Source organism: Eschrichtius robustus, chromosome 2 (assembly GCF_028021215.1).
Source record: "Eschrichtius robustus isolate mEscRob2 chromosome 2, mEscRob2.pri, whole genome shotgun sequence".
NCBI lineage: Eukaryota > Metazoa > Chordata > Mammalia > Artiodactyla > Eschrichtiidae > Eschrichtius > Eschrichtius robustus.
The window spans coordinates 145469931-145486529 of record NC_090825.1 but is presented as its reverse complement, the minus strand read 5'-3'; the positions used below and the strand labels follow the sequence as shown (position 1 = coordinate 145486529).

The 16599-nt window shown below is 43.6% G+C and overlaps 1 protein-coding gene across 1 annotated transcript in view; it reads right to left on the bottom strand.

Moving 5' to 3' along the window:
• DOCK2 (dedicator of cytokinesis 2) overlaps positions 1-16599 on the bottom strand; it is a 417766-nt gene that overhangs the window by 81573 nt on the left and 319594 nt on the right. Inside the window, exons 28-30 of the mRNA XM_068534609.1 lie at positions 16093-16191; positions 13451-13545; positions 2174-2252 (exon numbers count right to left, since the gene is read on the bottom strand). Coding sequence (XP_068390710.1) covers positions 2174-2252; positions 13451-13545; positions 16093-16191 — 273 coding nt within the window. The remainder of the gene's footprint in view (positions 1-2173; positions 2253-13450; positions 13546-16092; positions 16192-16599) is intronic.

The following is a 16599-nucleotide window of genomic DNA, read 5'->3' as shown; positions in this document are numbered from 1 at the left end:
TAGCTACTATTAGTGTCATAATTTGATGTTGAGGACACTGAGGCACAGAGAGGTGAAGTAATTTGCCTAAAGCCACACAGCTCATGAGCTCAAACCTTCCATGTATGAAACCCCCACTTCTCTGGGCCACTCTCAGATGCAGATTTTCTTTCAGGAAACTGGATAAAACCTAAAAGAATGGCATGAAGGACTAAAGCTGAGCTTCTCTTGGAAAGTACCCCCCTAAGACCATGGAGGAGAGCCAGAGTCAGGAAATCAGGTCCGAGGCTATAATTACCAACGCCCACGGAAAGAGATGAACAAACCAGTCAACAGTTTTATGGCCCAAGCACTGCCTTGCCACTGGCCCCTAGGTGTGTTGTTCCGAGCTGCCCCTCCAAAAAAGCAATGGCCTTATTAACTCCCCTGATCGTACTCGTAACCAGAGCCTGCAGGCACCTGGGCCACATTTGGAAGGGGATCAAACACGTCTCCTGATTCAAACAGCCAAAGTGACATGTTTTGTTTCTGTGTCAAAGATTTATAACTCTCACGCAGACCCTGCCAAGCAGTCAACCCAATGTGGTGGTGCAACTCTATCTCTCGCATGTGGCTGCAGTGATCTGCAGGCTCTGGTGCCAGCCACGGCTGTGCTTTCGTCCCACCTCTGCACTGACACGCTGTGTGACTTCAGGCTATCTGCTCATCGCCTGGGAGTCTTAGTGTCCACAGCCCTCCAGTAGAGAAAATAATAGTCACGGTAACTACCCTGTAGGGTAGTTGTAATAAGGACTGAGAAAGATAACGCCTAAAGTGCTTCTTGTGAGATCTGCACGCACAATGCTGTCAGAAAATGGCAACTATTCTTTTCATCATCATTATCATTATAGTTCAGTTGCCTGATTTAAATGCAAGGTAGTGGGAGAGAATCTTATTCAAAGATAACATTTATTAAGTATTTATAGGCCGGTGCTGTCTAGCAGAGCGGATCTCACAGACCTCAGCCCAGGCATCACCTCCCCAAGGAGACCTACTATGAGCCAGGAACACAGCATAGACTCCCTGTGAGTACAGGTCTTCACACTCCCGAAGCTTACCTTCTACCAGAGAAAAGAAAGAGAACGGGCATGTAGGCAAATAAGAAAGATAGCATGGAGTGCTATGAAGAGACTAGAGCAGGCTAAGTGGTGACACACAGTGGCCATGGGGCTGTTAGGGGACCTTCAGAGAGGAATCAGGCAGGGGAGGCCTCCTGGAGGAGGAAGTGTTTGATCGGAAACTGTTGGGACCTTCCTTACAAGTGAGTTCCCCTAGCAAGTGCCTTGGTACGTTCCTGTTCTGGAAAAACCCTACGAAGTAGCGAGGGGAGGTGTTGTGAGCATTTTACAGATGAGTCAGCTGAGGCACGGATGCAGTCCAGGCCTTGCCTGAGGTTCCTCGGCTGGTCAGAGGCCAGAGCCCAGACAAGAACTGAAACCCCAGACGAGCAGGCAGAAAAAGCCATCGCCCCAGCCTGCTGGCCACTCCCTAAGCTTGTGCTGTGAGAGATCCTGGGGGTCAGAGGCTTCCCTGGAGGGGGGATCCCCTTTTAAGGGTCCCCTCTCTCACACCTCCAGCCAGAGGTAGCAACCTGAACTTGTCCACAAGGCTTTGAAGAGTTGGTTCTTCTTGCCTGGGCCCTGAGCAGATGTGTCGCCCTGTCTGCCCCAGGGGCATGCTTTGAGGCCCCTGAATCTCACAGAGTTCCCAGGTCTTGTCTGAGGACTAAAAGTGATTTCTGGAGGAATCAGAAAGTCACAGAAATGTACTAGTGAGCTTTATCTTTCAGTGTCTGAGAATGGCTGCTTTTCTAGGCTCCAGTGAATAAAAAAGTAAAAAAAAAAGTAATACATTTTTAAAAGGTGGCATCCACTTTGACAATGAATGAATGCAAGTCTCCTCTTCAGCACAAGATACATCATACGGTCACATTTGCATATGCTGCTCAGATAATGACTATTTAATCAAGGGCCTGGTTCCAAACGCTGAGTACTTCCCTCCCTCCCCTCTCCCCACCACCCCTCTGTGGAAACACCCAGAGACACAGGCATAGCTTCCGAGTGTTTTGGGATGTGTCTGGTGGAGCAATTAGCCCAGATTGCTGGAGCAGCCCGGCCAGGGCACTCCAAGGGCAAGTCTGGCGCCTCACACTCACCTGAAACTCAAAGTTCATGTTTTCCAGGAACTTCTGGTTCATGGTTTCTGCAAACTTGTTGATAGCTCTCAGGAAGACCCTGGAAGAAGGGAGAAGGTCACCAGGCCATCTGAGCACGCTACCCCAGACACCCCTCCCCCATGCTTCAGACTGAAGTTCCTTTAGTTCCAAAGACCCAAGGAAGAGGTTCATTGACCCACATTAACACCTGCTCTCACTGTAGACCTGGGGCCATGTTTGCCCTGTCCTGTCTGTTTGACTTCCTTTAGAAAATCTGTATTGTCTCTTGTTTAAACTGTTACAAGCTTGTGGCAGAAAATTCATGCCATGCAGGAAGATAGAAAAATTGCCTCCTCCCAAATCAAATAAGTAAACGAACAAACGACACACCAGCAATCCTATCATCTGGGGAAAACCATCACTGACATTTTGACAAACATAATTTCAAAGGTCTCCCTAGACGTATATACACAAACGATATTATAAAGATAGCATTTTGATAAATGGGGTTAAACGATAAATTCTGTTTCACAGCCTCTTACTCAACAATAAATTGTGTGTTCCTTTCAAGCCAGTGAATTCAGATATATATCATCCCTTTTAATCACTGAAGAGCATTCTATTGTATAGATGTATCACAGTGTATTGCATCAGTCTTTTACTGATGGACCTTTACGTTGCTTCTCAGCATTTTCTGTTATAAACAGTGTTTCAGTGATCACTCTTCTATGTGTGCCTTGTACCTCCCATATACACCTCTTCTCCACTCTTCTTCTCGAGATGGTAATGCTGATCAAATCTTACATGTATTGAACATTTTGTTACCTGTTGTCAAATTGTGTTTCTTCTTAAATGTCTTCCCATCCAGCCCTTCCTCTCCTTCCTCCCTACTCTCTGGTCTTACAGCCTCTTATCTCTCACCCTTTCAACCTCTAGAGTGAGTTGCCCTATGGAACAGTTCCAATCCTGTCGACCACCCGCCTCAGTGGCTCCCCGCTGCCCACAGGAGAAATCTAAACTCTTTCTCTTGACCATCAATGCTCTCCATGATTGGACCCCACCTTCTTTGCTAGGATCATTTCTCACTATTACTTTGTGCTTTTGGTTGTTTTCTGAGTTCATAGCTGTATTCTTCCTTTGTATAGAATGCTCCCTCCTTCTAATCGTTTCAGGGCAGGGTCTGCTGCATCTTTCAGGCCCCCAGAGGACAGTCAGTGCAACTGCCTTTCCAGACTTCATCATGGTCTGCGAATGAGTTATTTGTGTGACTCAGTAACGACTGTCTCCTCCAACTAGACTGTACTTTCCTTGAAATCAGAGACTCCCTCCATGATCTCATCTACTCTCCAATCTACATGCCTTTGACCCCCAAATTTTATATCTTCATCCCTGGCCTTTCCCCTGAGCTCCAGCTTGCATTCCAGCTCTCTGCTCTATACCTTCACTTGGATGACTAATAGGCATTTCAAGCATACATGTCAAAAGCTTGACTCCTATTACCTGGCCTCTTTCTGTCGTCTTCCCATCTAAGTTAAAAACAACTCCATTCTTCCAGTTGCTCAAGGGGTAGGGGGACTTAGCATCCTCTACTCTCCTCTTCCTCTCACATCCTACACCTGACCTGTCAGCAAAACCTCTTAGCATTACTTTCAAAATATATCCAAATTCAACTACTTCTCGTCACTCACTGCCACTGACCTGAACCAAGTCACCATCATTTCTGTCCTGGATTTTTGCAGTCACCTCCCAAACTGCTACATGCCCAACTGTGGCCAAGTCTCCACTGTGTGTGTGTGTTTGTAAAATCTAAAAGGGCAGGGGCCAGATCTTCCCTGTACTACTGTCTATAATTTTTGATTAACAGTGGACAATCAATAATGTCTCTACTGAGTGGCTGGTCCAGGGAAAATGTCTATTTGGCTACCCGTGGGAAGCCAGTAAAAGGAAGTGTTTATCAGCAGGTTATTGCTTTGGGTAATAACTGGGACTCAGCTCTGCATGGGAACTTCTGAGTTTAGACTGTATTGAACATACTTGAGCATCAGAAGTATCCTGGGCTATTTACCCATTAATACCAGCCCCTCCCTGGTTGAAAGTTGCTCTTACGGACATTAAGTCCCTAGCACTTCTGGCCTGCCCTGCAGGTGGGCTGAGAACTCCCCTGTAGCCAGAGAAAGCCCAGAGAATGAAAGAAGTAGGAAGCTCTCAGGATGCATGGGAAATGTCCACCGAAGCTGCAGGTATATTTTGGGTGGGCCACGAGTGTGGGAAAGGCAACTATAGCATGTGCTACATCAGGCGTTGCTTGTTAGGAAGCTGGGCTAGATGTTCATTAAACACTAAATATTTGGTTTTTGTTTTGTTTTTTTTTTTTAAAGATCAGCACTTCATTATTCGACTTCGTATAACATCCATCTGTTAGAAGCCAGAAAGAGAAAATGTACATAAAAAAGCTTTGAAAGTTACAAAACCTTGTTTAAATGTAAAGTAGCAAACAGACCTGAGACATATAGATAAAGGTGGCCCAAGGACTAATTTTCAGTAGCACTGGGCTCTCTTCTTCATCACCTCTGAAAACCTCACCTATAAATATTTGTTGAACAGAGAAGGCAGTGCATCCTCTTATCAGGATCACAAGATTTGTGTACACACACACACACACACACACACACACACACACACACACAAAACTGGATGTGATTTCTGGCTTTGCCACTTCCCAGCTGTGTGGGTTTGGGACATGTTAATATCGTGTTTGACACCTAAGTTTCCGTTTTTGTGAAATAGCAGCAATGTAACCCCTTTCACAGGGTCCCCGCAGGGTGTAATGGCGAATGTATGGTAAGTGCTGAGCACAGCGCCTGCCACATGGTGACAATAGTTACATGGTAGCTATGGCCGCCCAGACCCCTTTGGGTTGCTTCATTCTTCTTCCAAAGGCAGGTACCGACAGCAAAATGGACAGTCAGAGGACAAGTTGCAGCCAGCAGGACCATGTAAAGACAGGAAATACAAATCCCACAAAACCCTCCACCCCATCAGGCTGCCACAAGGTGAGATTTCTTTGGTTTTGTTATTCTGTCATTTGCTAATATGTCTTCGAAAAAACATCTATATTTTCTTCTTAAAGACTAGTATCGGATTCCCCAGATGGAAATGCATTGAGTGGCTGTCAAATTATGTATAAACATCTCAGACAGTCTAATATGATACCAAAATGAGGGGTTTTACACATTCTCAGTAGTTTGCATAACAGTTATTATTTTGATTGTCAACCTAAACCTGCCTCTGGCTCACAAAGGCCAGCCCAGTAACCAGGAATGATTAGCCCCCTGTGCTGATGGGGGGACTGGTGGCAGATAGGCGCTGAAGTAAATCAAGGCTCCTCCCTGTCTCTGGATTCTTCTGCAGCCACCCTCTGGAAATCAGAGTATCACTTAACTTTGGTTTCCCACGTATGGGTTTGGAAAAGTATGTCTTTTGTATTCTTTAAAGAAAATAATTGTACTTAAAGCCTAAGCATTAATATGTTGAAGTGGGTTAGAATGAAAACACACTCAACTTTTTCTGTTACTTTCAAAAATGAACTTGAAGTGTTGAAAACAAAGTTCATGATCAAATATCAACCTAACATTTCCTGCATTTCATGCGTGATGCTTAGCAGCCTCTAAAAAAATTAATAATAACCACAGTCATGGTTACCAACGATGTGCCAGGCTCTGCGCTAAGTACTTTGTATGGATTTCTTCCGTGTTTTTTTCCCACCTTTTTAAATTCTCACATTAACTCTCCGAGTTAGATATTGTTTGCCTTTTAGAGATGTGAGTTTAGGTAACTTTCCCAAGAACCCAGCCAACACATGTGGAACCAGGATTTAAACAAAGTTATGCTGCCTTCAGAACCTTGGTATTTAACCACCATGCTATTCTGTTCACAAAGAAATCTCTGTAATTCTGTTCAACCCAAGCTGTGAGCTCACCTTGTTAATAATGACAATGATGGGAGTCTCATGTTTTCATGCATATAACCTGTGCCAAGTGCTCTACAGACTTTGTTTCATTTAATCCTACAAACTGAAGTAGGTGTTACTGTTGCACCCATTTAACAGAAGAGGAAACTGAGCACTGGAAAGATCAAAAAATGTCCCCACATTCACACAGCTAATAAGCAGCAGAGTCCACCCAATCTCAGGTCTGTCTTTCTTTAAAGCCTTTGCAATTAACCAGAAAGATATACTGGCTCCCCTGAAGGCCAGCCTGCATGGTGTTTTGGCACTGGGCATGCTCCTACTCATGCCCACAAGGCACAGAGCCCCTTCCCACTTAGTCCCCATTACCCTGCTGCCCTGCCCACAGCTGACAGAGCCCAGAACCAACACTTGACTCAGGCAGTCTTCCATGGGCTGACTAGAAGCCAATGGGTAATCACATGGGTACCAGTGGGGGCACCCAAGCCTGGATAGTAGTAAATCAAACCCTTTCAGACAGTTCAAAAGCAGGACAACCAAGGAGAATGCAACAAACCCTGCCTTGAGTAGAAGCCATGAGCAGATAATTCTGTGAGGAAGCAAAAGCCATACTGCAAGAGAAGTCAGCTGCTGTGAGTAGGAAGAAGCTGGCAGAAAGGGAGCTTGGTACCCGAGGATACCCGAGGTTGGTATCCTGAAAACTGCTCCACATGAAGCTCACTGCAGCCACTGGACCAGGTTCCCAGCTTCCTACCTCTCTTCATGTAACAGAACAAACCCTCATTACTGGAGGCAACTGAGAGTTCCTATGTTCGTGTCCTGAATAGACCTATGCGCCATATGCATCAGTCCTTGGATTGGATGCAGTAATGGAAGGTGCACACAGACTCCTGCAGGAGCTACAGCAAGCCTGCCTGGGGCACATTCCCACTCTGCTACTCTTCCTTGCTGTGGTCTTGAGCTTGTTGCTTTGCCTCTGGTACTCTCAGCTGCCCCATCGGTATGACGAGCCGTGTGTGAAGATGAAATGAGATGCAGTGCATGAAGCTGGTGGCCCAGGGCCTTGGTACACAGGACTCCTTAATAAGTGTCAGTTGTGTGGTTATCATTATCCTTAACTGCCCAGCCACCTTGTAGCTCTGAGGCAGGAGGACCCGAAGCTGAGAACACTCCAGTGTGACAACCAACCCATGCCCACAGGTTGTATGATGTGAATGAAACAGGGAACTGGAGGTGGACATGCCCTTTCCAGTGAGAATGCCGAAGGTAGAGACAGGGTCTCCCTGAATCCCATTCCCCTTTGGGCCGTGATTCATGGGATGTAGTTGATTCTACTGGTCAAAACTTAAAGATGGAGATAAAAGGGGTGGCCAGAAGAAGGGAGTCCTTATTCCTCCCCTAGAAGCAGTGAAAAAGCCATTCTCCCAGAGCCTTTAAGCAGCTTCCCTCACAACACACAAGGGCTCCATGCACCGAGAGGCTAGAGTGTATCAGAGGATTCCAGCTCAGGGTCAGGGCACGGCCCACCCCAAGTGCCCCTGACCCTTCTCGAGTGATTCTGGATTCTAGTTAGGGGTGCAGCAGACTCCTGGGACTGGAATCCCGTGGCCAGCTGGACATCAGGATTAGATGTGCCCTGCTGGCTATAAAACCCATGGAGAGGCCTTCTTCTGGATGATACGTTTTGGAGGAGATGAGGTCTACAGAAAGGAAGTAGGCAGTACAAATTAATGTAGGTAGGAGAAAGGGGAAGCGGGTGTCAACGATTGTCAGCACACTGATGGAGCCGCCAGCAGATTGCTGAGCACTGCCCTGCTCAACTTCCTAGGGTCAACTATTGTGACCCTACTATGTGCCTAGTGTGTGCTGGAGACAATATCAGACCTTGAAATATGTCACCAGTAAGGTAGACAAGATCCAGCCCAGATGTGCCTCTTCTGTGAAATATATTAGATATTCCCAGATCATAGGAATGTGAGAACAAAATAACAGCTCACATTTATGAAATGCTTGCTAAACACTATTCTAACTACTTTATGCATATTATTTCATTTTGATCCTCACAAAAATCCTTTGTGATAGGTCTTATTAGTACCCCATTTTACAGTGAGGAAAACAGAGTCCAGAGTGGTTAAGTAACTTTACCAGAGGTAACATAACTATAAGATGGTTCGAACCTAGGCAGTCATAAATCCTAACTTCTCTGTGCTCTGAACTCTGTGCTCTGAACTCACTACAGTGGCTGCAGCGCTTGGTCATATTTCCATGGGCGTATTTACTGTCTCACCAACAAGACTGTAAGCACCCTGCCTTCTGGGGCCATGGCGTAGATGGGTTCTGGATGCCCGGGACACTCAATATGTATGTGTTGATTGATTCCATTTAGCGAAGCTTTAGGGATGCGTATAAATCCCCAACGGCCACCACTTGCCCCCTGCCCAAAATGTTGAATTTCCAGATTGAGGTGCAGATGGAGGAGGGGAAAAGAGGTTCCTAGGCATATTTTGTTCATTTACAATATTACAAAGAACTTGATCATTTAAAAGTTAACCATGTCGCGTACATCAGATCTTACTGAATGTTGCATCTTACCAATAAGAAGAAGGCTCTAACAGGAGGTATTTCTTGCAGTAGACGTGTCACCACGTTTGCATACACAAACAGTACACAGCTGAGGAGACAATCAAATCTGCAAAACTCCATTCCCTCCTCCAACAAGCAGATAGATAAATTATATATGACTAATACATACATTCATACGTGCACAAATAGCAAGCGATAATAGGGAAATTATAAAAACAGAAAATCATAAAAATATAAGTAACAGAGAGAGAAGGAAGAAGAGGAGGAAAGAAAAGAAAGGAAGAAAGGTGTTATAACATACAGACTAACCAACATACGAAGTTCACCTTGTCCACGTGAATGAATGGAGCTTAGGATGCATATTTTTAGAGAAGAGAAAATGACATTCTGGGGAATAGTGATCTGGGCTCAACCATGGTGTAGGTTCCGTTTGTCCAATTTATGTTGAAATCTTTCATTAACTGGCTGCATGACCTTGTGAAAGCTACCTCTTTGGGCCTCTTTAAGTTATCTGAGCCAATAAATATGCAGTTTGCACATCCTTACAATGCACTTAATAATACAAGCCTCGCTATTTTACAAGATGAAGCAGTAGAGATGAAGAACATGGGCTCTGACTGCCTGACTTCTCTGTTCTTTTGCTAGTAATACAACACTGAGTAAGTTATTCATCTATTCTGTGCTTCAGTTTCCTCAGGTATAAAATGTGGATTATAACAGTTCTACATCATAAAGTTGTTGCAAAGATTAAAGGAGCGAATACATGTAAAGTATTTACAATAGGGGTGGATCTAGGTGTGTAATACACGTTAGCTATCATAACACCACACAAGATGCAACAATCGTGAAAAAAATTTCAGGTGCTCTGTAAATGGAAGAGATCACTGTGGCCAGAAGATGAAGGAAGTCTACAACCTAAGCTATATGCCTGCAGGGAGAAAAACAGTCATCTTTTCTGGTCAACACTAGGCACATGCTTCTCTACTCCAAGGCTACATTTGTTGTCTGCAATGCTCCCATTCACTGAGTTCCTCCCAGGTACCAGCACTGTGCTAAGGAGTAACTCATTCTATCCTCACAAAAAAAATACCACGAAATGGATATAATTATCCCCATTTTGCAGATCAGAAAACCGAGGTTCCAAGAGGTTAAATGACTTCCCAAGAAAGAGAAGGTGGCAGAACTAAGAAGTCTGAAACCCAGGCTGTGTTTCTGAGTCTAACTTATTTCAAATGTAGAGACTTAAGTACTCAGCAGATCCTTTAGAGATACAGATGTTTCTATTTAGGAGACAATTCCATTTTCTTAGGTCCCTTAGAAAATTATACTCTGATTTTGTAGGTATAAAGAAACTAGGAATATTGTATCATCTCTAGGGGCCGGTCCCCCCCAAAAAGACTAAAGTCTGTGGGATTTCAGGTAGGGACAGTCCTTCAAAGCACTTCTACATATTTCCTCCAGGATGACTGTCGGCAGCTCAGAAGGGGATGTTGCCCTGGTCAGGGCTCCAGCCTCTCTGGGCTTCCATCCTCCTGACCCTGTATCAGTAGTAGATGTCTGTGCATTTATTTGCCTGCCCATCATCCATTTCTCCTCCTGGTAATAACTCTCAGATTTTCCTTTGAAGAATTACTCCCCCAGCCTCCCCCTTTGCTCCCAGACTTTGTGGTTTGGGTAGAACTAACCACAGCCTCCCCAGTTCCAAAGGTGGGTCATATGACCCAAGCCTGATGAAATAGCGTATTTCATTCTCCTGGCCACAGAGGTTATGGATGGGTAGCTCAAGATTAGACTGGGAAATTTTGCTGTACCTATTGAAGAAGAGGCTTCTTCTTTCTACTGGGGCTGCTAATCCAACAAGACATATTTCTGGAACTTCTATAGCCAGTTTTCCACTGCAAAGAGAGCATCGGCCTAAGAATGAAGCCAACAGAGGAAAGGGCAGAGGTAGAGATATAGATTCCCTACAACACTGTTTGAGCACCTAGATACGTCCATGCCTGCAGCCATAACTCTGGGCTCTTTCAGTTGTCTGAGCCAATACATTCTCTTTCTGTTTAGGCAAATTCGAATTGAATTTCTTAAAAAAAAATCCTAATCAATAAGTACCCATTGTTACCACAGGGGATATGTAGGGGGTAGGGCTAAATCAGGAGCTTGAGATGAACAAACACACACACTACAATATATAAGATAGATAACCAACAAAGACCTACTGTATAGCACAGGGAACTCTATTCAATATTCTGTGATAACCTATATGAGAAAAGAATCTAAAAGAGAATGAATATATGTATATGTATAACTGAATCACTTTGCTGTACACCTGAAACTAACACAACATTGTAAATCAACTGTACTCCAATAAAATTAAAATATTTTAAAAAACTTTAAAAAATAAGTACCCATTGGATACACAGAGTTCATTACACATGTTTATGAATGTCAGGTTCTGTGCCAGGAGTTAGAAACACAGAGATAAATTGGACATAGTGCTTGCCTTCAGGAAGCCCATTCTCTAGTGGCAGAAATAGTCATATGAAGAGATAATTATAGTACAGTGGGGTTAAGTGTTATAATATGGGTGTGTATGTAAACAAAGAGGAGGGAACACATTCTCCTACCATAAAGGAGTCCTAGAAGGATCCACAAAGAAGAAATTACATGGACAAGAATTTGAAGGATGCTTTCATGTAGAGTTTGGTCTAGAAAGGAGGAGAGTCATAGTTTATGCAGAGTCATGAGAAGTATGAAACAGTAGGCAACAGTGAATAGTTGAGTGTATCTGAAATGTAGGGTGAGTCGAAGATGACTCACCTGGGTGCTTCATGTAATTTGGCAAAACCCCAAGACATTACTGACCAGCTGGCAAACAGTGAAGGGATTCACACGCAGTTTGGGAGCTGGCTTATTCCAAACACAGATGACTGGACATTGATGTGAGGTACAACCAACTACATAATTTGTTGAGCTCAGTGCACAGTGAAAATGCAAGTCTCCTAGTCCAAAAATTATTAAGAATTCAAGATGGTGACAGCAGGACCCTTCAGAATGCAAGGTCCTATACAACTACACAGGTTGCATACTCAGGAAGCTGGTCCTGACAGAAGGGCTAGGGAGATACCTGCCTCTCATCTATAACGTGGCCTGGCCTAATTCCCACCAATGCTTTAAGCCAGCCTCCCACCTGAGTGATGTGAACAGGGAGAATCAGGGCAATGTAAGCCCAAGCTAAGAATTCTTACATTTTTGTTGCTGTGCTGATTATCCACCTCCCACCAGAAGCAACAATGTACAGATAGCTATCTCCTTCTGCCTTGACAAACCTCTCCTCCCCTTCCCCAGCCCCTAAAGCTGGCCCCAAGAGCAAGTGTGTCTGTAAAGTCACTTGGCTAGGCACTTAGGCATCTAAGGAGTGGAAGAGCAGCTTTTCAGAGGACAGAAGAGTAAGGGATGGAGGCCATCTGGGACTAGAGTAAGATCCTAGGCATACATGAGATAGAAATTCCCAGACTGTATCCAATGACAAACTTATTAATGTTTATAGTTTTCCCTCTTTGCCTCCCACTAAAGAAATTCCCAGACTGTATCCAATGACAAACTTATTAATGTTTATAGTTTTCCCTCTTTGCCTCCCACTAAAGAGGATCCTGCCTTTGCCTCTTCCAACTTCTCCTCTTCTTCTACCCTCTCAGGATATTTCTGCCTTTGCCAGTCAATTCTTGGCTCTTGTGATACAAAACAAGGACAATAGGTAGAGAGAGATAAAACTTCCAGCCAGTGTAGAGTGAAGGGGTTTCCATGGGAAGGACCTAAAACAAATATAAGAAGCCAAAGGAAAGTGAGAGAGAAAGGAAAGAAAGGAGCCTAGAAGACCCCAGTTTTAAAGGAGTTTGTGGACAGGAATTGAGGATAAGGTTCTGAGAGAGACTTGGGTAAACCACGGGATAGGAGAGATACTGAGAGACAGAAGAATGGAGAAAGGGAATATTAGATAATACTACTGAGTGTTATGACTTGAACTTCATTTTGATGAAATGACATGATTTGAGAGAAAGCATTAAAGACTGAAATTGCTCAGTTACTCTTATCTATTGTGGTACTGGGCCATGTGGGATCTGAGCTATACTTGGGTTACTCTGGTATTCTATGAGATGTTAATAAGTATTATATATACACACGGAGACATAAATATATTCACACCAAATGTTTCAATGGGCAAGTAGATCTGTGAAATGCTGTATCCTAAATCTTTCTCTTAGAGCATCCCATTAGCATACTAAAGGCTCTGGGAAGTCCTGCAGCACAGAAAGCTGTTCAAAGCTGTGTAATCCAGTGCCGCCTAAACTTATTCTACTGCGTGTCACAGAATATATTTTATTGTTTTGAATAAATTTAAAATAATACAATTTTAATAAGACTGACCTTAAGCTCTCCTGTCTCAAGAGTTTAGGGAAGGCTTCATAGACAAAGTACATTTTAACTAGTATTTGAAGAATGGAGAAGGTAGGGAGTAGCCAGTTCAGTATATAAAAAGGAATAAATAATAGTAAATAAATAAATAGCTCAAGATCGGTGAGCAATTCCCTGGGGGTTAAATGTACAAAGAAAGGGTCTGTGGCACTTCGACTTATTTTCACCAGGGAGAAACTATCCCCACTTTCTGTCTCTACCAGGAAAGTGAGTGCTGAGATGACGGGGCTGTTTGGAAGCAGGCGGCAGCTCACCTGTTCTGAACCATACTCATGGCCATCCAGTCTACAGGATACACATTTTTCCCAATGAGGTCCTTGAACATGATGAATGTCTCCATCAAGAAGTCCTGCAATAGTAAAGCAAAACACACCTGTCATTTTGCTTTATAGGAAATGACTGGAAGGGCCCCGATCTTGTTGGCTGTTCAAATTTTTCCTTTATTAATTTTTGGAGGTGCAGAAAGGGAAGGGGTACAGCCTTTTGTTAAGTAAATCCAATGAAACCAATAGAGTGGATTTTTTAATGAAATCTTACGATTTGTTACCGGGAGACTGTTTCACAAATATAAATGGAACATGAATATGGAATGTGAAAACACTCTCAAAATAAAGCACTATTAATTCTGTCTTTGGGAGTAAAGAAGTAAATGCATTCATTGATGTGGCAATTTTATAATCATCTTTCCAAATATGTACTTGAGGAGGAAATGATCTACACTATATGAATGCATCTCAGGCCATTGAGCAAACAAACTATTATTAAAATGAACATCTAATTACTGTACTGTAAACACAGCTAATTCATATGTCATAGGCACGTGAACAAGCAGCTTAGAGGAAACATGACAGGGATTCTCTCCTTCTCCTTTGAAGAGGTTCAAAGTGGACCTCAACATGCCCCATCAGATTTTTCAGTGGATCAAACTTGTTCTCTACCTTTGGAGAACACAAATTCAAGACAAATCTAGATAGCAAAGACCAGAACCACTGGCATCCTCCTGTTACAGGAAATGAAGGCATCCAGCCTGTTTGCTTAAGGTAAAATTAAAATCCATAGGAAACCTGTTCAGAGTTCTTTCCTTAAGCCAGTGGTTTTCAGATTATTTTAACAGCGGAATTCTTTGTTCAGAGAAAATCTTACCTGGAACCTAATACATAAAATAGATAAACGTAGAAAACAGCTCTGGTTGAAGTGTGTGTGCATGCATGCATGCCTGTGTGTGTGTGTGTGTGTGTGTGTGTGTGTGTGTTTATGGTAGAAGATAGTGAGGCTAGGAGAAATATAATTTGAAAATCACTGCTTTAAGCTAAACTGCAAAATTCTGGAAATGAGATCGGTTCCTTTCTAGCAATCATTGCTTCTAGGGAAAATTACCTCAATGCTTTAAGTCCCAGTTTCCACATTAGCAGAACGGGGTGACATCTACCTCAAAGGGTTGATTAAGTGCACACTGTCTATGAGATGCTCCACACAGAGTCTGGCCCACTGTAAGTGTTCACTAAGTGCTCGAGGATGACGATGGTGAGTATAATCGTTCATCCTTGACGTCACCTGGGGAGGTGTGGGTATCGTCACAGGCACACTCCCTTCCCGTGGGAATGGAGAAGACCTCTGCCTCACAGATGGAAAGCCTGGCTTCTGAATGAGAAGATGCAGCACGGTGTAAGGGCTGGAGCAGAGGTTCACATCCTCTCTCTGCCACATACTGTTGTGTGGTCTTGAGCAAGCAGCTTGCAGACTTGTAAAATGTGACTACTAACACCTATGCCATACTGTTGGAGGATTACATAAGAAGTGTAAAATTTAATACATAACAATTCCCTTTCCTACCATCCTTCCCACCCTTCCTTCCACTGAGGACCGAAAATTAGGAATCCAGTCTTTCTATTTCCATGTCACATAACATAGAGAACTTGAGGGGGAGAAATCTTGTGTTGTTTAGCTTTCCTTTTGTTTCATTTTTTTGTATATCCAGAAAGAGGTTCCATTTCTTGCCAATCCTACTCCAGTTAGGAGACCTTCTCAAAGCTAAATGGATGAAGGGGCAGGACATTGGCTTCCTATTGATTCTTTTTGTGGGCTACTCTCTGAGGTTGGTCCAATTCTGGTGCCCTTGCTTCCTTCAAGGAGAGTTAAAAGTGAGCCCCTGGTAGCAGAACCCCTGAATCTGGCAATAGTAAGGAGACAATGACAAAGCTGACCATACTGAGGGCAGAGGGACGACTACACCCTGGGACAGCCCGGGCTGGGCTTTATGTTGATGATATCATCTGCTGCAGAGGTACGGGCCCACAGGCCACCCGCCACAGGCAGACAGTCCTAGCAAACGAGCCCTGAGAGGTTAGAAGAAGAAAGGGGCTCAGAGGCCAACTTTCTCTATGCATTCGTTATCATAATGTAATAATAGCTAACTTTTAGTGGACTCTTACAGTGTGAGAGCTACTGTGCTCTCATTTAATCCCGTCACAGCCCTGTGACATAAATGATATGATCCCTACTTTACAGATGGGTAAACGGAGGCTTAAGAAATGTTAAAGTTAACTTCCTCAGCTAGCAGGTGACAAACCCTGGATTCAAACCCAAGACTGTGTGACTCCAACACTCATGCTCTTAAGCCTCAAAATGTCCATGATTCATCAACAAATACTGGTTTTAAGGCATATGTAGACTAGGCACCCAGGGCTCATGTATGACATGGACAGAAGATGTGTCCCAGAAGTGATATTTACAAGACTAAATAGGAGTGAGAAACAGGGAATCACACAAACATGCCTGCAAACTTAGACCCACACATACTCCAGGTGCACAGGAAGACCTTCATGCCCTAAACTCTCAAGAACCTTTTGTGTAACGCATCTCCCCAACACTGCCCCAGAGCATCCTATAGACTCACCACAAGTTCAGAGCTGGTCTGGAATGTCTCAATATAGAAGGAATAGTGCTGGTCACCCATCTGGTTTAAGATGGCTGTCATACATGCCACAAAGTGACTCTGCAAGAAATAAAGAAAAATGCCATGAAACAGTGGAGAGAGGACCATGAGATTCATCTTCTTCAATTACTTGACTTCAGACTGGAAAACACCTCTCTATCCCAGGTGAGTATAAAAAGGTCCCCCAGGGATGCAGAATTTCTCCTTAGCAGATGAGCATGTGAAATTTCCCTGAGAGTAAATGTCTCCTTATGGCTCATTCATCAGCTCATTCATCCAAAAAGCATTTATTGAACACCTATTACATGACTAGGACTATAATACGAGCTCCAGATATAGACAATAAGGGCCCTATTCATTACCTCTCCAGCTGCTTGTACATTGGGAAAAGAGCACTGTATTAATGTCAGGAGATCCAGCCTGTATCAAGATTCTGGACACAGTGTGATTTTCTGGTAAATAATTTTA